Source organism: Ciconia boyciana, chromosome 9 (genome assembly GCF_034638445.1).
Source record: "Ciconia boyciana chromosome 9, ASM3463844v1, whole genome shotgun sequence".
Lineage (NCBI taxonomy): Eukaryota > Metazoa > Chordata > Aves > Ciconiiformes > Ciconiidae > Ciconia > Ciconia boyciana.
Genome location: NC_132942.1, coordinates 21988656 through 22013685, shown reverse-complemented (window position 1 = coordinate 22013685; position 25030 = coordinate 21988656). Strand labels below are relative to the sequence as shown.

At 45.0% G+C, this 25030-nt stretch overlaps 1 protein-coding gene across 1 annotated transcript in view; it reads left to right on the top strand.

Annotated features, from left to right (window-relative positions):
- The window catches only part of NRG2 (neuregulin 2), a 175421-nt gene extending 151176 nt beyond the window's left edge, over positions 1–24245 (top strand). Inside the window, exons 6-12 of the mRNA XM_072872698.1 lie at positions 571–629; positions 12287–12310; positions 16682–16784; positions 17742–17865; positions 19176–19303; positions 21921–22145; positions 23588–24245. Coding sequence (XP_072728799.1) covers positions 571–629; positions 12287–12310; positions 16682–16784; positions 17742–17865; positions 19176–19303; positions 21921–22145; positions 23588–24245 — 1321 coding nt within the window. The remainder of the gene's footprint in view (positions 1–570; positions 630–12286; positions 12311–16681; positions 16785–17741; positions 17866–19175; positions 19304–21920; positions 22146–23587) is intronic.
- Positions 24246–25030: the final 785 nt, after the last annotated feature.

Sequence of the window (25030 nt, the reverse complement as noted above, 5' to 3'; positions counted from 1 at the left end):
AGGTGAGAAGGAAGGAGGCAGGCAGAGGAGAAAAGGAGGGGTTTGGCTGGCTGCTTGAAGACCCAGGCCAAAAATAGAGCTGGAATGCTGATGTTGCAGGTGCCTGGTTAAAGCAAAGCGAAGAGTAAATACGCGCGTAAAGCCCTTATTTTTTCCATTCATCACAATGCACTTTTTATTTCTGACCTTAGCCTCAAGAACGGTGCCAGACATGTTCTGTGATTTCTCCCCTTTTCCCCTCCAGATGTCCAAACGGATTCTTCGGACAGAGATGTTTGGAGAAACTGCCTTTGCGATTGTACATGCCAGATCCTAAGCAAAGTATGTTTGAAGACAAAAAATGCACCACACTACTTAAAACCTCCCGGGCACAGCGGTGGATGTAGAGTGGTCTAGTCAGGGATGGCTCTTGGTGTCAGCTTTGAGCTAGGGCTTAGGGATGCAGGTAAGGGTCAAGGCTGAAAGCAGATGGATAGGAGTTGAAGGGATCAGAAGGGGCCTCAGTTTGGTCTGTTTGGGTGTCATTTTGCTATCTTGTTTCTCTCTTTCTGGTTTTCTTTCTTCCGGTAGGTGTCCAATCGAATTCACAGGAGACCGGTGTCAGCATTTCGCAATGGTCAGCTTCTCCAGTATGTCTCTTTCTACTTCTCTCTCTCCCTGGTTATTGTAGCTCTGTGTCGTGTCCTTAAAGCAGGTTCTTCTGTTCTCCAAGAGCCCTCTTCCTGTCTTGTGCACACCCAGCTCTGCTTGGCTGTAAGAGGAGCTGTGATCGTGTCCAAGAGGAGAATCGGGGCTCTTGTTATCTCCCCATTTGTTAGAATGGGTTCTGCTTTCATTTCTGATTGAACTTAATGTTTCTTGCTCTTTTCATGCAAAATGCAAATAAGGCACAAGGTTATGTGGTGTGCTGTGTGAGAACAGTCTGTGTGATAAGTTGTATCTGCTAGCATGACTGTCTCAAGATGGACTATGCTGTGCAGTGCAAGAGATGTACATTTTCCCGTGACTCTTGCAAGGGGATGTGTGAGTCTCTCTGTACCAACTGAGGAAATCACAGCAAGAGCTGTAATGAAATTTCCCCTGAGGTTAGGTTGTGTTTCTGTTTCTAGAAGCTAAACCAAGTGTCAGTTGCTGTTCAGGTGAGATGTTTGGAGGCTGGCTCGGAGTCAGATCCTGGAGCACGTCCAGAGGGCCGGACAGGGCACGTGTGCACACTTGGAGCCCCAGAGGTCACACTGGTGGCTGCCATTGTCTCAGGGCTTCCCACGCTTCAGTGCCATGCAAGATATGGGCTAAATCTGCTGACTGGCATCTCAGACTATGTCCCTCCCAGACACAGAGATGTTCCTGTCTCCTAGGGGTTTGGACAGCCTTGCATATGGGGTTGTGTCTAACTACAGTGACCAATCCTTTAACCTCCTATTCAGTGGCTGTAAATACTCTACAGCCCTTGCAATTAGTGCTTCCCAGTTTCTAGTTTCCAGTTCCTACAGGCTCTAGGTCTCCAGAGGTGGCTCAGTTATAGACATCATTAGCTCGTTTTGTTCAAGGCAGATAATTTTTCCGAGTCCATATTCAGACAGTGTCCCAGCATCATTGGGATCCTTGTCTGGGTAAGGACTAACCTGAAAGGAGGTGCAGTTACAGTGCAGGACATCGGCCACAGTGACCTTCTGTGTGACCCATCCTGCCTCCATGCTGGCCATTTGGACCACCACAAATGGTGGCTTTAAAAAGAAGCTTTTTTAAAAGAGCCACAAAAGAGGCTTTAATTAGTAGGAAGCAGAGGAGAAATGCCTCTCCATGATGACTCCTTGATTGCCAGTACCCCCTCTCCCACCGCTTTGTAAGAAATCTTGCAGTCCCCATCCTGAACTGGCAATAGCAGGAGTCTCATTAGCACGTGCTACTAGCTGGCAAGTGCTCGCATTAGACTCCCTTCTACAGAGTACACAGACAAGATTCAAATGGGTTTTGTGAGGCCTTTGGGACAGCTTGATGCTTTTACATTGCCTTTTGTTCCAAATTGGCTTCCAAAGTTGAAAACTCCATTGATTTATTCTTTCAGACTAAAACGTTCAAGTAAGCTCTTTTTAAAATGACAAAACAAAATGTTCTGTTTTGATCTTTAACCTGATGCAAAAGGGTTTCCTTTCTGCTTTTAAGCCCATGGTGTCAAGGACCCCAGCTGCACAAAGCAGTGGTCAAATCACTCGATGAAGCTGATTTGTAGCATGTTTCATGAGGTGGTGTCCAACAGGCTTAAATGTTATTGCTACCATGCTGCAAAACCAAAACAGGGGTGAAAATTAGTTTTATGTCAGGAAAATGCCTTTTCAGAACATTAATGGCAAGAGTAAACAGCATGTCCTTTTTCCCCAGCCTGCAGAATCCAGCTTTTTATGGGAATGAGGTTTGTTTAAATTTTATTCATGTGTTAGAGGAACAATGCCAACTTTAAAACAGACACATGTACATTTCCCTACCTCAATTCTGCTTTAACTACAGGATAGTAAGGTAAAAACAGCTTAACAATCCAGGTTACTTGTCTGAACTTGGATAAAAATCATCTAAGAAGATGATTCATGTGTGTTTATAGCTGTTTTCACTTTCAGGTCACAGTTGGGTAATATACGTAGCAGCAACACTGCAGAAAAGCATGCACTGAAGTTGCCGTTCTGAATAGGAAAGGCATTTCACTTGAGTCTGGACTGTGCAAATGCTTACTTTCTACTTTAATCAATAATTAGGGCACAGTAGAAGTTGCTATTGCTCTATAATTCACTCGGTGCTTCATCCTATATGGGTTCTGACAGGTTGAAAGCTGAAACAGATTAAATGAGGTACAGGCATTTCCACTAGAAAGAAAATAGCTCTGTCCTGATTCATGTTTTGAGAACATTTCCAGCACTTGACAGATACTTAAATAGTAAAGAATGACACCTACACTGGTGTTGTTTTAAATGCATTTGGGGTATTTTAGGTTTTCAGGCCTAGATCGGAGCCTTGTAATTCTTTAACAGAAATATTTAATATTACAATATGACTTTTAGTAGGTATATCCCAGGGCTGAGCAAGAATGTCTGCAGAGTGAACTAAATTTAAGATGCTGTTCTGAAAAGATATGGCAGATACTTTGCTGAATTTGGGCCAGAGATGGAGATGGTACAGCATCCCAGCGTTATGCCAGAGGTTGTGTATCTTCCTTCTGGGAGCAGCTTCCTATCTCACTGGTTTAAACTCTCATACAGATTTTGCTCAGGTAAAACTCTGCATGTTCTCTAGGAGATCAGGCTATCTTTGCCTATTTGACAGATAGCTCTGGAGGTTTTCTCTGATTGTCTGAAATACCTGCTAGACCACTGCAATTATGAAGATGAAAATCAGATGTATTTAGATAGGTTTTCTTGCATCTCATGTTTCTCTATGTTGCTGTTACAACCATATGACCAAGTGCCTACTGCCAGACATTCTGGTTATATACCTGGTTATATACCATACTGCTTGAAAATGAAGAGGAAATGTTAAAGATGGAGTTTTTTTCTATGTTGTGCTCACACTGTTGCTATTTTCTAACAGATTGGTACAGAGGAACTCACTAGGAATTGTATTGTTGGGCTAGATCTGAGAGCTCCCAGTCTGTCCCGGCTCATTCCTTATTTGGATGAATAGCATTTGCTTTTGGTAGGAATTTGCAACAGCAGAATTCAAGCAAGTATCTCAGCGGTTGGTTCCTATCTGCTTATAAGGAGTTTACATTTTATCTTGCTTGCATTGTAATGCAAACGTAATGGGAAATGTGTTGAGACACTGGAGAAGAAAAAGAGAAGCATGCTAAAACAGCTACATATCTGAGAAAATGGATGCATAGTGCAAACAGACAACATATTGCTCTGGCCTAGTAAGGTGCCACTTCTGAATAGAGCTGTGGTACCTGACTGTGTCAGCTCACTAAGCCTGCCTTTTTGCTAAGCCTGCATTAGTCTAAGCCACCCTGATAGTCCATTTTCTAGCAAGGCTCATACCATAAGGCAGCACGTTTATTTTGCGCGGCCGTGGCTATGTATGTTTAGACAGTTGGCTACCATCAGTCAGCAGATGGATAATAACCTGCTAAGCGGCAGCAACACAGATGAAGGCCTTTGAGACATTGACGCATAGTAATCCCACATCCAGTAGGTATGGGCAAAATCTCACAGGGAAACTTAAAAGTTTTATCCTGTTTATCATAGGTCAGTTTTAGGACAGTATGACAGATGGCTTTCCCACATTCATCAAAACAGAAAACCTACCAGAAGAAGGAAGGAAGGAGAGATGTCAGAGCAAGCAACTGCACGTTCACTGAGATTAAAATAGTTGAAAGGTACATATCTGAAAAGAAAAATATGTCCTGACTTAAGATGTGCTGACTTAAGCCTGGTTAGATCCCTTTTGTCTGTATGAAATTTCACTGATCTCAGGTGGTCTCTGTGCATGCTCCTCCATCCACACATAAGGAATTGGCTGATGGATCAAGGTTAGAAGATCATGTTGTCTAGGCTTTAACTAACTTGTAAGAGGAAAGCCTTATAGAGGCTGTACAATGTAACTGAGGGACATTAGAGAAACCTTTAAAGCCTTTTTAATTTAGACTGAAGGAGGATTAATGGCAGTGAACAGAGGGGACAGTGATTGTCTGCAGTTACTATATAAAACAGAGGAATTCCCTCATAGATGAGAATACAGAGAATTATTTCCATGGGTGATGAGTCACTAAATCATCTTACTAAAATGTTTCTCACATCAAGGTCTTCATATTTCTATGTCTCCATACGATTATAGTTGCAGATATAATTAATATATATACTGCATAGTACCTATGATGGTAAAGTCATATCGTCTGCTAGTTTAAGGAGTTAGATCTTGCAGTTATGATGTAACTCTGATGAAACCAGAGGGCTGGAAGATCCTAACTCCAAAATGTGGCCTAAAGCGGGAATCCTCCCTGACCCTGGCCACGGGGAATGCAGTGTGCAGGCAAGGAGTAACCAGCTGTACTGGCAATCCGAGTTCATGTCATGAACTCATCTTCTGACCCCAGTTCTCCCTGCTCCTCTCTTTGCAGCAATAGTGCAGCCAGACCCTCATTATTTTTTCAGTGGGCTTTTACACATCTGTATTAGAGGTTTGAGTCCAAATTCATACCCCAGGCTTCCTTCATAGCCACTGCAGAGGGTTCGGCACCCAAGGATGAGGATTTAGCTAACTGAACTCCAGTGCTGCCATCGGGATGAGATGTCTTATCCTCCAGAGGTGCTGATTGTGATGAGTACAAACTCATAGCTTTAGCTGTCAGATGTCTCTCCCAAGGCCCTGGTACAGGTACCTGCAGAGTCACAGATCACGGGTGTCTCTGTCTGGCTGCCCATGCACTAGTGAGAACAGCAGTTTAACACATCAAACTGTTGATCCACAGCCTGAATGAATCTTTAGCATTAGTACCCAGGGACCATTTTGCCTTTGCAGTCAGATCTTCATCTCTGCTGGCACACGTGGGTGAAAAGTTCAGCAATAACACAAAAGACTCAGGAAGCCTTTCTAATATGAGACCTTCTAGTGGGTACTGGAAACTCACCCAATTGACAGCTGTCTCCTGGGCCCAGCTTCATAGGCACAACTATGTCTTGCAGGTCTTTCCAGAAGACAGAAGCATGTCCAAAATAATCCTTCCTTTTAAGAAACTTGTTCTTTTAAAGCTATGCACCTGTATTTAAAGCACCTGTATTTCATAGCTGCCTGTTCTACATCAGATCAAGATCTAGCTCTATCTTCTCTCTTCTACAAGCAACCTTTCAGGTCTTTGTAAAACCCTGCTGGAAGTTTATTAATAAATGTCCAGGCTTTGGGTTGGCTGGTTGTAAAGGTTTTGTAAAACACGTTGGCAGCTATTTCACTCCTAGTGGGACTGAGATACTGAAAGCTAAACATCGTGAGTGGGAACATTTGTACCTTGCCTAAGTCTGCACACTGGGATTCCTTCCACTTGTGATTCATGGAACAATTTAGAAATTTGGGATGAAGTTTTATGTTTATGCTTGTCTCTTGTCTGGGGAATCTGAAATTTCATCTTAACTTTGCTGTTTATGCATCTTTCAAAATAATTGTCACTGATCTGGAGGACAAATGTCATACCATTCATCTTCTTGTTTAGTGAAACATTTTCATTTTCTACTTTGTGACCTAATTAAAGTTGAATTCTGTAGCCTGCCTGTAAACATCCTGGAATAGTGCTGACATTAATATACAATGTAATCTAGCATATTCTCCATTTTTATCCCATATTTTATTCTTAGTTTCTTTACAAATTAAATTTTAATTTGTAGTTGGAGTCGTCCTACTGGTCTGCTTTGGAAGCACAGAGGAGCATTTTCTGCTATCCATTGGGAGAGCAGGCTTTCTCTTCAATTTTGGGCTCCTCTAAGAGTCTGTTGTTCAGACATCAAATCCCTTTTTCAACGGGGAGAAAGACAGCTACTCTTGTTGCATGGTACTCAGTGTAGTAATCTGGAAACATGGAAGAGAAGAGCTTGAGCTGAGAAATCAGTCTTGCATCGCAGACTGTCTGGTCAGTTCTGCTTGTACTGGATGCTGATAGGAAAGCATATGCTGAGTTCCCAGCTTGATGTCAGGACTCCCTAACTGTAGCCATCAAAAGTTTAGTGTGATAGGTCTGGCTCCTGATCAATTTGCTGTGTGGCAGGACATTTCCCTTGCATTGGCATTACAGATTCCTTCCAACAACAGATGATGAGCATGGGTATTTCTGAGATGAGAACAATCATCTTTCTTGAGCATCCACCACACTGTCATTGGGTGTGATCTGTGTAATGATCTTAGCAGCATGATTCCTGCCCTATCATAACACATTTCCTGTAGATCAGATGTCTGGGTCTTCCTATCAGTCATTCTTTCCAAGGAAATTGCTTTCATGGAGCCTTTTCAGCCAGAAAAGCATAAACTGTTTCTACTTGCAGTGTCTGTGTCAGGCTCTCTGTGCTGGAAACAGAACTGCATGTTCCCACAGTGGCACACAAACTGGCCCCAATGCTGCTGACTAAACTGTCATGGAAGCAGAGTAGTGTAGGTTTATCGGCTGAGAAGCTTCTTATATTTCTGAGGGATGATCCCATTGACTCTGAAGTCACCAGGCTGCAGCCGGAGGAGTGTTGGTCATCACCCTAACATGTAAAAGTGACCCTTCTGACAGGTGGGTTTTGGATGCTTGCTCCTCATGCTGAGGTGAATTGTTCCCATGAGCAGAGGGATAAATGTACCACTTCAAGCTCTTCTGGGAAGGTCTAGATCTGAATTACAGCTTCTCTGTTCAATTCACTTCAATCCACTTATTCAGCAGTACTTTCCTACCTGTTGATTGCAATATGAAAATGATAAGCGGAAGAATACTTATTTTTTACCTACCTTTCTGTTTCCTCCTCCACCTCTTACTCATCTGAACCCTAAAACAGTATTTAGCAGCATTTTAAATTCCACAAACATTCTGCACCTTCCTTTCAATGACACGATAACTGCTGACCCCTTAATTACAGGGAGATGACTACGCGGTGGTGTGGCTGGGTAATTACAGGGCATTTGTGGTTTATCATAACAGGGTTATTCCTTTCTCCTGGATGGCAGTACAGGTTACCCTTTGGGATCTCCTAAAGTTAATTGCATGCTAATCAGCAGCTTGCTAATACTCTATTGTTAGGTATCTAGACTCTTGGGGCCTACCAAGTTATTTTTATTGATACAGTACTGGACAAGATAAATGGCTGTGGAGTTTATGGAAAGTTTGCAGACTTTCTGTACTTGGAGATCCCACGTATTGTCCAGCCCTTAACATGAGCACAGTGTCCTCTGTCCCCAGCATTATGGGACTGTCTTGCACTGCTCCCTGTACCCCCTGGGGGAAGCCTGGACCAGGGTGCTGCAAGTATTACTCTTGTTGGTACAATTTATTATCAATAGCCTGTCTTGCTGATCTCAGATGTTAGTTGTCCACTTTGTTTCATGCCTTGGAGTATGATCTGTGATCCAGATAGCCCTCTGGGGGACCCAAGCATGTTTGGGGGGAATAACGCATGCGGTAACTAAACATCTTAATGACGTTCTTGGGCAACCTGAAGTCCATGTGAGCGCAGGGCCAGTTTTCACAGCTGTTTGCTAAGGCTTTTATCCTTCTTAATCATCCTATAAATCTACAGTTCGGTGAGAGCCATCTTGTCTTGAGGTGTTACTCCTATAAGGATATTTTAGATTAAATGTTTTCATCTGTTCATCTTTTAAAACAGGTGAAATGCATTATAGAGAAAAACATGGTCACAAAGTCACTGTGGATCAATTAAGTGTAGGACTTTATTTTGTGTCCAATGATGAGAAAAAAATCCACCACAAAATTTGTGACAGTTGGTCCACAGAGTACCTACCTTACTGGTAGCACCTAAATCCAACTGAATTTTTTCTTTCAGTCCACGTCAGCTGAATGTCAACCTTTGGGGGACTTGAGTGTAAGGTCCATGCATCACTTGACTCTTCAGCAAGCCCTGCTTTGAACAGCTGATATGGTACCAATCTGGATAATGGGATCCAACCTGAATCTCACACAGATGTGCTGCAGCTGAGATGAAGAGTGTGAAAATGAAACATTTTTGTCATCTCTTTCATATTTTTTCCCTTCTTTCCTTCCTCAACTCTCCCATGCTCGCTGCCTTTCTCTGTTGGACAGCCTTCTGTCATACATACAGTAGTTAGGTATTTGAACGTTTCCAAACTACTGGTCCAGTCTTCTTTGGGATCAACACAGAAGAGCCTAGCTTAGCTTTTAGGTACAAGAAATAACGTAAATGCTGCAAAGTAATGCATTAAAGAGGCCAGGAGATACTGTTTCCTTAACACTGATGGCTGCATTAGGAAGAATGGGTTCTATCTTAAGTCCAACATTTTCAGAAAGGTTCAGCAGGCACATTCAGAACAAGATCTTCCAAAAACATGTCCCAATTTCAAGTACTTTGGGGAGTCTCACAGCAGTTCAGGGTGCTCAGCTCTAGCTCCTTGCCATGACCAGGGAGCATGTGTGGAGTTCAGACAGAAGGTTGATGATGTGAGAAAAGTAATATGCCCATTTCCTCAGCCTAGAGCTGAGAGGTCTCAGTGCTGTCTCACTGTAATCTATTTGCGTGGTAGCCTCTGGATATATTGCTTCCAATGGAGCTTGTCCCATAGGAGTTGGAGAGTACTGCTGCACTCTGTCAGCACTCCTGGCATGTGTCAGTTTGTCTCTACAGATGGGATTCATCCATTTAATTTTAGCTATCCCAAAGACTCCCTCTGCCACAAGCCTGGGATATAATACACCTCCCCATTGCAACCACCTCTATCAGTGTGGAGTGAATCACCATCTAGAGGAGCTGGAGGACTTACCTGGACCTCATGCTTCCCTCTGTATGGTTAATGGCCACAGAGGGGATGGTTGCCCAAAGGTTTCTAGGCATCCCCAGCAGCCAAGTCTGCCAGACTGTCAGTCTAACTGGGAGGGTGAGTAAAATGCAGGTTGACTGAGCTGTTGCAGGACACAGTGCAGGTGCTACATGCCATGCTAAGCACCTTCTCCTCCTAGCAGCAAATATAACCCAAAGCTTTTAAAGATGTATTACTTCTCCTGATCAACCTCTTAAAAAAGCAAAGGAGACTTCTTTCAAACATGGTAGGCAGTCAGAAATATCTTTTGCTCCAGACCAAAATAAATTGTTGTCTCTAGGAGAAATTTTGATTTCTCAAACATGTTTGCTACCAAGCAGTATACTGTTGATATAAAATAGGCATGCACTATGTGGTAAACCATGTTTGTGAAGATGATACCCCTCTGCTGAATGCAGAATGATTACATTTTGAAGCAATGTTTTTCCCAGAGCTGGGGTCATCTCTTTAGCCTCTGGATTGTAATGTTGAATAATTTTGAACACTCTCTTCTTTAGAGAAGAGACAAACCCTCCAAATCCCAGCCTGCTCTTGAAGTGTCTCCTTCTTCACTGTCCCAGAACAGAAGGCAATACCTGCCTAGGCTGGAAGGAACTCCTGAGCAGGGGAAGGGGAGAGTGGCTCCCTATTCGATGTGTTCAGTTATGGGTGATACAGAAGCCCTGTCTGTAGCCTGAAATGATGATAGAGAAGTATTGAGTAGCCATGGACATCAGATTCGGGAGCACAGGCTGGGGTAAGGCTTCCTCTATCTACAGAGCTACTGGTGGGTTTGTAGGCATAGGGCAGGCACGTACATTCCAGCTGCTGCATGGTTGCATGGTTTCTCTCCTGCTCAGGGAATCTGTAGCTAAGATCCAATGAGCCAACTGGCTGTAAGTGCTCCATGGGGTTGGGGAGCCAAAAGAAACTGCAGTTCTGATGTGAGAGGGACAGAGGGAAGGCTAAAGTTCCTCAGGTCCTGCCCACCACCTCTGTTTGCACAAGCATTTCTGAGTTTGCAAAAAACCATGAAAATGTTTTGAATTGCATCCATTTGTAGCTGTAGATGTTGCAGCAAATCCTGGAACAGGGAGGAAATGTGGCAGTATAGGCAGTATGCAGCTATCAAAGGGATCAATAGCCTAGATATATAGATGAAATTTAATGTATCTCTACACGCATTTGTCATAGTGTCAGGTGAAACAGTGTGTGTAATGGTAGCAATGCCTTAGGAAAAGGTCAAGGCTAGATGTGATAACCAAGAGGTTTAAGATGAATATATTCTGTCCAGTTCTCTGCTGCCCACCACATTGTGTCCATGTCACTGCAACTTGTACAAAATTACTGTGAAATGCATGGTAGAGTTTGCTGTTCCTTTTGCACAAATGTGAGATGTGAAGCAGAGAGGTTTTGCGGCCTTTAAATTATCCAAAATTTAAGAAAAAACAACCCCCACCCAACTCCCACCCCCCAAAAAAAAACCCCAAACATCAGCATTGATTTGAAGAGAAGAACCTGCTTTAGAAAATGAGTTTACATGTTCCATAATGATTAGTGCTAATTTCCGCCCCCCCCCCCCAATTTTGAACAGCATTGCAAAAGAAAGCCAATATTTCTGTGCAGCAAAAAGCAGTTCCTATGGAAAATACAGTAAATAAATCTGGACATCTCCAAGCTGCAAATAATCTTGTGTGTATGGTGATTAGAGGAATCGCAGAGCTCACTTTTGTGTATAATGATAAGTATGGAGAACTTTAATATTCATGTAAGAAAAACTGCCTTTAGGTGAGGTCAGTACCAGGAAAATTACTAAAATTCAGGATACCTGTTTTGGATAACTGCATTGTTGATTCATTAGGTAAACTACTTTGCTTAGCACTATCTCTACAAGATGAACTGCAATCTTACCTGTAACGAGTATGAATCTGAAAGCAGATGCTCCAATTTGTGCTTTTTTCAGCATGCTTGTTGTTTCTAAAACAATGCAGAACCACAGCAGAAGTGAAATTTGGAAGATCAGAGACTTGAGGGAAACTTTCAGTGCAATTTGCACTTTTAGATCTGCAAAGGATTCCTTGCCTTACCCAGGCAACTAATCACTTGCAGCATCAGTGGTTCAACTGCAGATCTGTACCGCCAAGAACAGTGCTCGCACAATTGACACGCCATCAGGTGATTTACAGACAATGCTGCCAGATGACGCTGTGCATCCGAGACCAGACTTGAGGTTGCAGGCAGCAGAATCGTGCTGACAGGCCTCAGGGCCCCATGCAAGTGCCCGCACATCTGTCTGCCCAGTGCTCTTCTTTGGTGCACAGGCTCCCAGGCAGAGAGGGGCGTGTGAAACCATGCAGGGCATATTTTGCCTGTAGAAAGTGAATGAATGGTTTTTACCAGGTTCATGCAGTCTCTATGTGTTTTGACCTGTCAGGAGTTGTTTCAGAACAAGTGTACCCTTTTTTTCTTTCTTTTTTTTTTTCCTGCCTAAACTGTGAATTCCATATCAGGTACTAACAAACATCATCTCAAAAGAATTCATAATTAACTAAAAGAATTCATAATTACCTTCCACTGCAATTTGTTTGGGTCTTTCTTTACATAAGATATAAGCTCTGGTGGGAATCTGAAATGCTCTGAAGCATACGCTATCTTCTGTGTAACTACTGCTGAGCCTACAGAAAAGCTAACCTGCTGTAACTGCACAGTGTGTGTGTTTGCATATTAGAGATCTGACAGACCTGTTTTTCTTTTTCTCTTTCTCTTCCTTGTCTTCTTTCTGCATTGGCAGAGCATCTTGGATTTGAATTAAAGGGTATGGAACAACCATTCATTTATTAATCAGAAGCCATTAAGAGCTGCCCACATTATATTTATGGCTTTAATGGGATGATTAAAAAATCAGCTGTTCTGTTCTCTTCCGTGGCACCAAGATAGATATTTGGATTAAAAAAAAAACAACCAAACAAAACAAAACAAAGCAAAGCACAAAATCTAAATGTAAACCTATAAAAATGCATGTGTATTGTTAGCAGCACTTTTTTCTTTGTTTCAAGCAGCAGCCTGGTGTGTGTGGCATGACTGGGATGTTACAATAGCCATACATCTCATTCAACATGCTTTTGTCTATTTAACTGAAAAGCTGGAGTTTGTGTCCATCCAAAAGATTGCCAGCAGGCACCACTTGGGAATGGGCAAGCATTCCAGGAGTGGGAAGGCAAGTTTTAGGAAGATCAGGGCTTTTATAGAAATTGCCATCCTAGACATACTAACCTCCACTGGATCGTACGAAGGGTCAGGACAAGTTTTGCCATTCCTCCTCCCAAAGGTTAGCAGCTTATTTCGGTTCTTGACCGGGAGGAAATTGTTCCAACAAAGGTGGCATGAGACATGTTAGTCTAGAAGACAGTGAGCCCGGGGAAGCCAGTAGTCTCCCATGAGAGTGGAGGGTGTAATGCTGAGCATCATGGTGGCAAGCTGAAATTTGGAAAAACACTGCAGTAACTTAAATGCTTTTAAAAATATCACCTTTGGGCAATTACCTGCTCCTGCCCAGTTGCTCATAATCATATTATTTTTATTCCATTCTCCTCAGCCTGTTTTAGACATATGTCAAGTATCTCTTGAGTAAGCACCTGGGAAATCAAATCCTTGAGGCTAGGTTTCCCTTGAGTGTAAAGGCCAACCACAGGGACAGGTTGGTCAGATGAGAACAGAGAGATTTATCTTTTTCACTTAATTTAAAAACATTGACCCGGCAATGTCAGCCAGAGCAGATCTTCACATGAAGATGCTTCAATTCCATTTGCTAGAGATATGAGGACACCAATCTTTCACTTCTGGATCCTAAATTGTCTTCTCAGGTCCCTGAGGTGGAGAGACATGCACTAGCTGAAGCTTGTCTCCTCAGGTTTTGCATGCCTGATCCACAGAGATTGGATCCATCAGTTCTTCCCTGCTGCAGAAATTGTGTGCATTTTGTGGTCAGGTGTTTCAGAGAAAGTGGTGCTGCTAATGCTAATACACTTAAATAAACTTTTAAATTAAGGATTTTTGACATCCCTTTTTTGTTGACCTTTTATCCTTTTCCTCATCCATTCTCAATGTCATCACAGAACCACACACATCCTGTTCCCAGTCTGCAGTCATCTCTTCTCTGTCATTCGTTTTTCACTTTCATGTGTTGCTGTGACACCCATGGCTGGACTGTGATTCTGTCAGCATTATGTGGCACCACATGGTTTGTTCATAGTGTTTGCTGCTGTACAGTGACGGTGCTGTTGATGAAGACGTGGTGTTTGTAGAGCATAGATACACAAATGGACAAGTCCTGACCCAGGATCTTACCTTCTCAAATACAAAATTGTAGTGTGCATCCTCTTATTTTCTTTCTGTCACTGTTGAGATGGTTTTGTGCAACATGAAGATACTGTGTTATTGAGCATCAACTTTAATGAGATGTTAGGAGCCAAGCTAAATTACTATCAGGAGGTCATTTAATTTTTAGTTTTGCAGCAGTGATGCACAGCCTCACACTTCACTGCTTCGCATAGTAGAGCTGTCAGCTCAAGATGGAGAGGCTAAATCTGCATTTCTGATGAACTGAAACATTCCCCATACAATTCAGGTGAAAGTTCAGGACAGTCAGACATGCCAGAGTCAGGGTCGCATACTGACATGATCATCAGAACAGAGGCTGTGATTTTAGGTGAAAAATTTTGTCATGTAGGTAATGTAGGTTTGTCATGTAGGTAGGTTAAAAAAAACAAAGCCATTGCTTGGCTCTTTGTCCCTCCTCCATGATTCAAAGGGAATTATTTATTCTTGGAAAAAGTCTTTGTAGCAAAAAACATATCTGGTGAAGAATCTTTGAAAAAATTGGCTTGAAGGATGGGTCCATGGTGAAAATTGACCTCCTGCCCAGCCTTTTTTTTTGGTAAAAGTAGTTTTTGCTGGGTACTAGCAAATTTCTTGCCCAGTGCTATCCGTAACCAGGACATGATCCTGTCTGGTTTTCCTGATTCTGATAAAATCTCTGAAACTCCTGTCTGAAGGAAAGAGCTGTACAGCTGGAATCCAGGTCCCAGAGATGTGCAAGAGCAAGAAAACTTGTCTGCCATGGTTGCTGATGCCTGGAATAGGGCATCCATGCAAGGGAAACATGTCACTGAAGGAGGTGTTTCACCCCCAGAATGAGTTCTTTCCCTATGCCAGCTCCACCTCGTTCCTTCCAGTAAAACACAAGGAGTATAAGGTCAGCCAGCAACCAAACCCCCCTCTATGAGCAGGTCCCAGGCCGTACAGGCTTGAGCTCTGAGGAGGTGCAGCCGGCTGGTGAAGCTGCTGCAGTGCAGTAACTTTCAGCCCAAGTGAGACCCATAACCTGTCATTCCTGGTCCACACCACTGTGGAGATGGAGTCTGGGAGAGTCTCAGCTGCTCGCCTCTCTCATGAATGGTGGGACATTGCCTTCCTGGCAACTCCACCAGCACCCTGAGCACCTCATGAAGCCAAAGGCCAGTGCACAAACAAAACAGATGGAAATGTATTTCTTTAAACTGTACCTTTGCAGCACAGGCATGAAGCAAGTTCTGCTGATTATGTTTTTTATCTTCATGCCTGGGCTGTCATTCTCAGCCCTCGTTTAGCAAATCTTTCTTCATTCCCATTTTGAGAGTTAGAAAGAGATCAACATTTTTCCTAGCACTTTTTTTTTCTTCAAAAAATGCTTTTTCCTTCCTAAAATGGCAAGCTGAAATTGGGCTAAATATTCAGTTATCTGGAATGTTTCATTGCTTCCTCTTGCTTTTTTTGCTAAGGTCTAGTCCCAGGGGTTTCTGGGACCAGACCTGTTTCTCTTCTGGTTTTGTATTTCATTGTTTGGTAGCAATGGTGATATCATATAGTCCATTCAAGATACTTAGTGTGGCATGGTGAATCATGCTGAGAACAGCAAACATGGCACGAGTTTTATTGCCTAATCTATATGAAAAAATATTTCAACGAATATTAAGGAAGGCACAAACATGAATAACTTTAACATTAACACATAGTATGGAGACACAAGGACATCATTCATAGATGCTGAACTAAAATGCTCATGGCAGCTCTGCACTGAATCCTTCTCTCAGTCATCCAGCTGGAGAGCCAAATTGCCTCTGCTGATCTCAGTGGAGATTGCTGGATGTCGCTGAGAAGAGCATCTGCTCTGGTGTGGCCACAGAGGAAGAGGTGTCCTTGCCGTGCGATTGCTGCCTAGGTGTAGTACAGTTACACTGCATGTGACATCCTAGCATTTCCTTGGAGCTTTGATTGATGTGAATGAATTACCTTACTTCCAGCATGGTCTGGGTTTTGATGCAACTGGCTTTTCTGGTTTGAAAGGTGGTCCATGACAAATGGTGACATTTGAGAGAAGCAGCAGCATGCTGCTTGAATTTTGTGTGTGCATCTGCGTTACCTGGTGCAATGGAATTAATGGCTTCTTAGGCTTTAATTAAAAATCCACAATTGTAATTGGTTACTGTATTTTAATTACTCCACTCCCTTTTCTTTGTCTAACTTTGGCTAACTATCACTTTTCCATCCTCATTCTGCTTTTTGACTGGTTTAGGATGTCCCTTTCACCACCTACATGCTTTGTGGCCTGTTGCTTGGTGGTTTCTAGCACACTGCCGAGCTCCAGGGCATGCAGACGCTGCAAGGAAAAGGCATTCTGAGTCCATCTGAGCAGAGAGCCTGTGATGAGAGCATCACAGGACATGCGTGTATGTGGCGAGTGGAAGATGCCTGGGGACTTCCTTGGTAGACTACTAAGTTACCGAGAAGGGGGGATCTGGTGGAAGGGAGAGGAGAGTCGTGGGGCTTTTTGAGATTACTCACCGAGTTATACTGCGGGAAGAGAAAACGAGAAGCGTGTTTGAGCGCAGAAGGGGTGAACTGCTGAGCAAGAGAGGGCAAAGGTGCAGAGAGACAAAGGGAGTGAAGGTCTCTTGAGGGGTGAATAAGGTTGGGCCAGCTGGTCTCAGGTTTGGGGCAGCTATTAGAGACAGGCAGTGGACTGGTAGGAATTCTGACCAAGCCCTGTTCTCCATCCTACCCACACGCAGTGCTGGTTCCCATGCAGCCAGGCACATCCTTGGTGCTGGAGCCCATTTGTAACTGGTTTCTTCCTCTCCATTTGCAGAAGCGGAAGAGCTCTACCAGAAGAGAGTTTTAACCATCACAGGAATCTGTGTTGCCTTGCTTGTGGTGGGCATCGTCTGTGTGGTAGCTTACTGTAAAACCAAGTGAGTATGGGTGGTTAACAGACAATAACTGACCAGAGGTTACTCAGTGGTAGTGTTCATGCTTCACACTTTCATGCTCTTCACCCAAATGCTATTTTATGGAGATGCTGTGCTGTGGTATTCCCAGGAAGGTCTCATGAAGGAGGCCAGTGAAGCCATCTACCAGGCTGTGCCTGAGCAGGATGTTTTCCTGGGACCATTTGCTTATCCCCTGAACCAGTATCATTCCACCCAGATGGGTGATGCTGTGCTACTGGGAAAAGATGGCCCCCAAGCCAGCAGCTCATGTCCTGACAGCAGAAGCACACTGGGCTGTTGTGCAGGAGCTGTGGGCTCAGCTATGTACATTTCAGGGACTTTCAGAGCAATCTTGATGAAATAAGAGGCTTGGGGACCTCTTTTATGGCCACCCTTCCCTGCCTGGACAGCACCTTTTTCCCTACTTAGCCTGCACCTCACCTCAGTTCAGGGTGCCCCTGGGACATGGGGCGTCTTGTGGGGTGGATGCCCTGCCAGGAGCAGGGCACAGGTAGGCTTTGCCACTTTGTGCTTAATGCAGGACAAGTCAAGTGCCTTGCCACCAAGGCCAAGCCAGGACCTGCTTCCCCTTTTCCTTCTTCCCTCTTTTCTCCTCCATTCCCAGGACCGTGGTGCCCCTGGCACCACTGCATTGTGCTAGGCCTTGTCTTGCAAAAGGGGACCCTGGACGCAGCTTCCCAAATTGCCCATGATGAGAAGTGTTTTCTTTTTTTGCAAAAGCAGCAGAAGGTGGCAAATGGTGAATACCTTGTTTCTTCCTATTTGCAGCTTTCCACAAACACCATTGAAACATCAAGTGTGTCTGAGACTTGCTTTCTCTATTGTCTGTGTCCCCCAGGTGTCTCTGGGGGCAGAGATAAGTGATAGAACCCATAAGATAAGTCTTCCTAATAGATTTTTTCCCTTTCTGCTTTAAAGGAAACAAAGAAAACAAATGCATAATCATTTACGGCAGAACATGTGCCCTGCCCATCAGAACAGAAGCCTTGCGAATGGGCCAAGCCATCCACGTTTGGATCCTGAGGAAATCCAAATGGCCGATGTAAGACCCTTTGTCTCCATCTCCCTGCAAGTTACTGAGTGCTTATTTTCCGCCAGGGATTTGACGTGGATGTGTATGCTTACACACCTGTGTGCATGTGCATGAGGAGCAAAACACTAACAAACTTGAACAAAAAGATGAAATTCTGCATAGAAACATTTCCAAAACCAACATCTGAAGAGAAATGTGATTTTACTTTGAAGCACAGGGTGAGATTAGGGCACTTGGGACAGGCTTGTTTTGATGAATCAAGTGTGATCCTGTTTTCCTCTAAGAGAGATATTCCTGATGTTTCCTGTTTATTAAGCTATCCTGTCAAGCCCCACTTTGTGGCATGACAAATGGAATAGGCATGGTGGTGGCCAGAGCCGCCACGGTGACCTTGTTGTGCTGAAGCATGTTGTGGTAATCTGGTCAGCACCGCGTTAGCCCACCTGCCCATACCAAGAGTTGCGTCCTGGGCAAGGTGGGATGTCCTGGTGGGGTGCCAGTGTCACACCAATGAGAACGATCTAAGAATTTAGGACCAGATTCCAGAAGGGTGGTTCAGCCACTCTCATTACTTCAGTCACATGAGATTCCCATTAAACCCGTGAACTCAATAGGACCGTCAATGTGCTTAAGTTCCTTGCTGGACCAAGGCATTGAAAGGGGTCAGAAAAAGGGAGGGCAGGAGGCATAGCTAAACAAAAAGAAGTACTGATGGAAATTAGTACAATGAATCAGTTACAAGCTCTGCTGGGTCACCCTTTGGATGTTAAAATTTAGCTAGGTTGAATCCCAGCCATGAAGGAAGAGGGAAAGGGAATTTCTAAGAACCACAGCTCTCTGACCTCAAAGTACTGACTCCCCCAGAGAGCTTAGTGTCTCTGTGAAAAGCAGTGCTTCTTGTTAGATGAAGGAATATCTCAGCATAAATATTTGGGTTACACCTGGTGTTTCTGTAGGACTCTTATCTCTGTCAGATCTCATGTGGTTGTCTTTTTGCTGGTACTCTATCAGGTGTATAACTTCCTGTGAGCAGAGATGTTTTTCTGCTCAGTAGCTACACGTGGTACCACTGTCCTCTGGGGAACCCCTTGGCTCTTCATACCCTTCTGCAGTCCCTGTGCCACAGCCCTTTTCCAGTGTTCAAAGTGCAGGGGCAGAGAAGAGCCTCCAGCCTCCTTGTCTCTTTCTGTGGGGTACGGAGCTGCCAGGTTCACTCAGTCCTCATCTAATTTCACCAGAAATAATCAAGCCAGCCAAATTTGTCTGTGGCAGCATTGGCAAGCTGGTGGCTGATCTGTGTGATTCTTCATATTTTACAGTATATTTCTAAGAATGTTTCTGCCACCGAGCATGTGATCCGAAGGGAAACAGAGACAACCTTTTCAGGAAGTCACTCCTGCTCCCCATCTCATCACTGCTCCACAGCCACTCCAACATCCAGCCAGAGGTGATGTATAACGTTTTCCCCTGAACTTTCTCCTGCTGTTTGCCTTGGGATGCTGTGAGATTCAAAGCCAGTAAAAGGTTTTCCTTTCACCTCCCTTTCTGTTTTTACTTGATGTTTAGCACTACACTGGCATACAGGCCATGTCGACACTGCGGGTCTTTCTTTGCTGGCACAGCTAGTTAGTGAGAGGTGTGGAAAGATGTGATCCTTGACTTGCAGTGAGGTGCCAGCAGGAACCTGCAGCGCTGACATAGCTGGAAACTAGGAGGAAATGAAGTTGTGCTTTCATGCTTTGCACAGACAAAACAGGAGGATGCATCTAGGAAAGGTTTTGCAAGTTGTGTTTGCAACCATACTGGACACCTGCAATAATTCATTAAGCACACAAAAGTTATTCGTTTCATGCTTGATATATTTAGAAAGTATTTGCCTTGTGGAAGGCAAAGTACACAAAATATCACAAAATGTTTTGTCCAGTTCCTCAAAGTTAGGGTCTGACCTGGGAGTCACAGTTTTTCACCAGATAAAACACTCCTGTGCAATTTATCACAGTCCAGAAAGTTGCATTAGAATCTCAGTGTCTGAGGTGGTGGCACCTCTTTCACTGGAAGTCTTTCTGAGGCTCTCAGGAAAATTGGGGCTAGCAGGAAAGTACCAATAATTCTTCCTACATAGGATGAGGCATAATTTTTTTTACATGTCAAAATAGCCTTCGGGGGGAAGAGCAGCATGGCTCAGAAGCTGAAGTTCTCATGGTTTTTGAAAGCATTTAAATTGCAGATGGAGATTCTCTATTTTTATGATGTCCAGAAAAGTCCTTCAAATGCTTTAGAGAAAGTCCTTTGCTGTTTTGAATTTGGATGTTCAGGTTCTTCCTCTTTACATAGGTCTTGTGCTTCTTCCAGTAAGTGATGGTGTTTCCTCAGGAGAGCACTTGCCTTTGAAAAGTGACTGCAAGGTGCAGGGCGGCCATATCTACAGCCTGTCAATGACATATAGATCACATTGCATTGACTTTATAAAGCAAAAGACATTCTGGCTTATTTACTTCATTAGCCTGATGTGTTTGTCTCCATCTGTCCAGGAAGCAATGAATCCTTTCAGCTGAAGCTCAAAGATGGCTCCTGGCAGGTTTCTTCAGGGTTCAGGCATTCATCAGGGATGAGCAAGTACTCTCAGTGTACAATGAAGCCATCAACTTCAGATATCGAACTTAGGTTTTCAGATTAATTCCTCCCCAGACTCCTGTGCCTAGACCTCCAACAAGTAGACAGGGAGCCAAGAATGACTCGCTGGGCTGGAAATGACTGCCTTTGTCCAGGGAAATCCCACGCCTGGTGAGCTAGATGGTGTGTTTTCCAGGTTTTTTTAATTCATATGCTGCAGCCCAACCCTGGCTAGGTGTGTGCAAGCTTGAGCCAGGTGCACAGAGGCTCCTGTGTCTGCAGAGCTGCACCTTGCTAGCCTTCTGTGCTCATTTCAAAGCCCTAGGACCCCAGGTCCATCTCTGGGCACCTCCAGAAGACTTAAAGGTGTGTCTGGAGGGCAGCATTAACACATGACAGCTGTGGCACCTACCTTGCATAGCCTCTGGCCATGGCTACCTGCCACCTAATCTGCCTGAGTCAAATGCATTGAGCAGGTTTTTCTTGAAGTCATGCCAGAGGCAAACTACTGGCATAATCAGGCTCCCTTTTACTCAATCAGCGCCTCTAATGAGGACGCCGCTTGAAGTTATAAATGAGTGTGGTGGTTGCAGCTGAGCATGTGCCTGGAGCCATCAATAATTAACAAGTTCTTGGGAAGTCTTAATGAGGCCTACTCTCCTCTGCAAACCCCCTACCAAAATTCTCTGCCGGCACAGCTCCATCTGGTGCAGTGTGGGAGTTCAGAGCTGTTGCTCTAATGGATCACATATTTCTGCTATGGAGAGGGGTCAGCCTGGTGGCTGTGGCACGTGTGGGCCCCTGGTGTGCACATGGCCCCATGCGTCCCTGGTGAGTCCTTGCAGGATCTCTTCTTTGCACCAAGACTAGGGCAGGTGGAACTCCAAGTGCTCAGCAAGGTCTAGCCAATATATCATCGTTTTTGTCTAGCACCTTGAAAGTTTTGCTGCCAAAATCTTTTATGAACCAGTGGAAACTGAACATCTAGATCTATCTTTGGTATGCTTTTCTCTGCTGATGACGAAGTAATTTTGAGTGGTTTTTTTTTCTGGCTCCTTTCTGGTAGCATTTCTGAAGGGGCTGTCACTTGGCAATGCAGATGGCACATTTGAAAATCCTTTGTGGACTTGCCTTGGCATGGCCAGTGCGTTGCTCCACACCCAGAATGTTTTGCAAGCACAAAGCCCTGGCCTCCCTCCAGGGACTGTCCTGTCCTGTCCCCAGCCATCAGAAGGTGGTGTGACAAATACCCACTATGCACAAGTAGCAAAGAAAGGCAAATCAAAGGCAGGGTTGGGAAGTTGGGCATGCCTGGCCAGATGTATGAGAGATGCGTGAGAGAGAGAAAGGCGATGCCAGTGCAGAGTGTGAGCTGTGCCTGCATGCAGCTCTTTGGAGAAGACCTTTTTGGTGATTCCTTGCTCAGTGTCCATATGGGGTTTGGTCCACAGACATGAAAGTCACACCTGGAGCTTGGAGCGGACGGAGAGCCTGACTTCAGATTCCCAGTCTGGGATAATGCTGTCCTCAGTGGGAACCAGTAAATGCAACAGCCCTGCGTGCGTGGAGGCGCGGGCTCGCCGCGGGGCCACCTTCTGCATCGAGGACTCGCGGAGGCCCATGACGCAGTATCGTGACTCAGTGGATTCTCTGCGGGATTCACCGCACAGCGAGAGGTCAGACCCCACTGCTTGGTGCCACCCCGGCACAGCAGAGGCGAGCCATGCCCTCTGTGCTGGACACAAAAATGTTTGTCTCTGCCCAACCCTAGAGCAGCAGTCCCATGGTAGCACTGGAGAAACTCCAGCTCTGGTCCTACCAGAGGAAGCCACTACCCCAGGACGCCACTCTGGTAGGGGCAGCAGCAAGCACTGTACCCTGCTCACCTGGTGGCAATGTAGGTTTGGAGCATAGGGATGAGAGGAGCAGAAAATACCTGGCTGCAGTCAGCAACTGGTGAAGAAAAACTGGCTGAGAGCACACCCCAGGCAGCTTGGTGGGCTGGCAGTTCAAGCAAGGTTTGGCCCTCAGGTATATGGGGAAAAGATGTGCGTCCTCAGCATAGTCCTGGATGGCCTGGTGAGCAGGGGTGCTGTATGTAGGCACAGCCTTGGGACAGGGCTCTGTATGACCCAGCCTTCCAGGGAACACAACTGTAGAGCTGAGACACCATCAGCCAGTGAGAGGCAGTAACACTCATCCTCTTCCAGGGTCTGGTTTCTCATGGTGCAGAAGCACATCTCCACCCTTGCTCCAGCCCTTTGTGGGTAGCTGTGGGCAACCCTGGGTGACCACTTTCAGGCAGTTACCCTTCAAGGCAGTGTGACTTATCCATAGGGCAGAGGAGAAAGGCAGCATCTCCTGCTCTCTCATTCCTGTCCCCAGTCTGTTCAGGTAGGCTGACCCAGCTCATACAGACATCATACTTCACAAGACACACAGGTAAAAAGGCACCAGACGAGTCAAGGAGCCTGGGCAGCCTAAAATGAGCGAAGACACCAATTGGCACTATCAAGAGGAAATGAAATCTGCTCCTTAGAAAGAGGTGATGCTGAAGGAAGGGCTGTTTGGAGAAGGGCTAGACCAGACCTGAGTTGCCACACTGATTTTGTCACTGGAGTAGATAAAAGCAGTAGATGCCTTTTTGAGACACAGATTTTTGCTAAGTCAGAGGAAGCAATGCCCAAGGTTTTCTCCATCTGTGGCCTGAGCAGGGGGAGGGCATTTAGGGGACCTTCCTTGGAGACAAGCCTGGCAGCTCCAGAGGGAACAGAAAGCAGCTCACAGGCAGACAAGAGGCGGGGAAGTCTTGACTCAGCCTGCTGGGAGATGCTGCAAGGTTTGCAGCAATGCAGGGTGGGAATTGCACACTGAGTTCCTTGGGAGAGGCAGTCCTGAGATGCATGGTGCCCAAGTGCCCACCGAAGCAAGCAGCTCGTCCTTCCTCGGCACAGTGGTGTAATGTCCCTCCACCTGGTTCCCCAGGAGATGCCGAGCTCCAGGACCAGGTGCACTGGAAGCCTCATGGGTCCCTGCACCAGGTGTTCAGCAGAGTGCGGGCACAGCTGGAGGGTTTTGGGGTTGTTTGGTGTCCAAACAGAGGTGTTGCTTCTTTCAGGTACGTGTCAGCCCTGACCACACCAGCACGCCTGTCACCTGTTGACTTCCACTACTCAATGGCCACACAGGTGCCCACCTTTGAGATCACCTCCCCCAACTCAGCGCATGCTGTCTCCCTGCCGCCGGCAGCCCCCATCAGCTTCCGTGTGGAAGAACAGCAGCCCCTCCTGCGGCAGTACCAGCTCCCTTTCCAGGACATGCAGAGGTACGACAGCTACTACCAAAGGAAGACCTACCTAAACGACAGCATGGGGAGCCTGCCCTCCAGCCCCTTCCGGATCACAGAAGATGATGAGTATGAGACGACGCAGGAGTACGTCACAGCGCTAGAGCAGCCAAAGAAAACAGCCAGCAGCAACAGGCGGTGGAAAAAATCCAAACTGAACGGGCACGTCCCTCACAGAGCCAGAGCCGTCCGGGACTCCTTCTCCTTGAGCAGCGCCTCTTACAGTGAGTCTGATGAGGAGCTGGTGGCCGAGAGCACCCCCTTCCTAAGCACTCAGAACAATGAGGCGGCACACACAGAGTCGCGCCCGCTCCACCGGCCAGGCGACAGCTGGACTCACTACTCCTGCAGCAGACACAGCGTTCACGGGGAGACTGGGTGCAGCAGCCTGACGCACACGAAGCCCAAACCAGACCCGGATCCTCTCTAGGCACCTCCCAGACTTGTGCACCTGCAGACGTAACCCGCATGGAGGAGGCCGAGGAGGGAGATGAGACAAAACAAAACAAAAATAAATATTTTTATTTTATATAAAAGAGGGGAAAAAATATAACAAATAAAATGTTTTATTTTCATTTTAGCAAAGTTGTCTTATAATAGCTAATGGCAATGACTTTTTTATAGGGAATCTCTATTTATATGTAATGTCTTGATTTACAGCTTCCAAGAAAAAAAAGTTAAAAAAAAAAAAAGAAGAAAAGAAAACAAACAATAAAGTAAAAAAAAAGTGGGCCAATTTTTGACTACTTAAAAATAGAAAACAAAACTATCGTGGTGCCTTTTGCTGTATGCTAGTGCTGGGATTCATGCCGAGGATTCTGTTTCAGTAGCATTTAAGATCATAGATTTTTGTTTGGGAGACAACCTGTCACAAGGGCGCTCTTCCATTGGAAGAAAACAGCCTTGCCACTTTGCCCCATACCCTGCTATTAATGATCTTATTCTTTAAGGTATCGTTTAAACACACATCAAGGTCATGAGTGGGAGCATTTCCATTATCATGTCTAATGGGGATCTCTCTTGCCCTGTAAAATACTTGTATTTTTGCTTAAATCAGGAGAAAAAGAAACCCAACAGCACTGTACTGAAATGCAGAAATAATCTTTCTTTTGCCACACAGGTAGGAAGAGAAAATGAAATCACACAGCAGCAGCAGCCCTTACAATATAGCTTTCAACCTTTGGCCATTTCACCTGTGGGTCTGAAGTTGGGTTG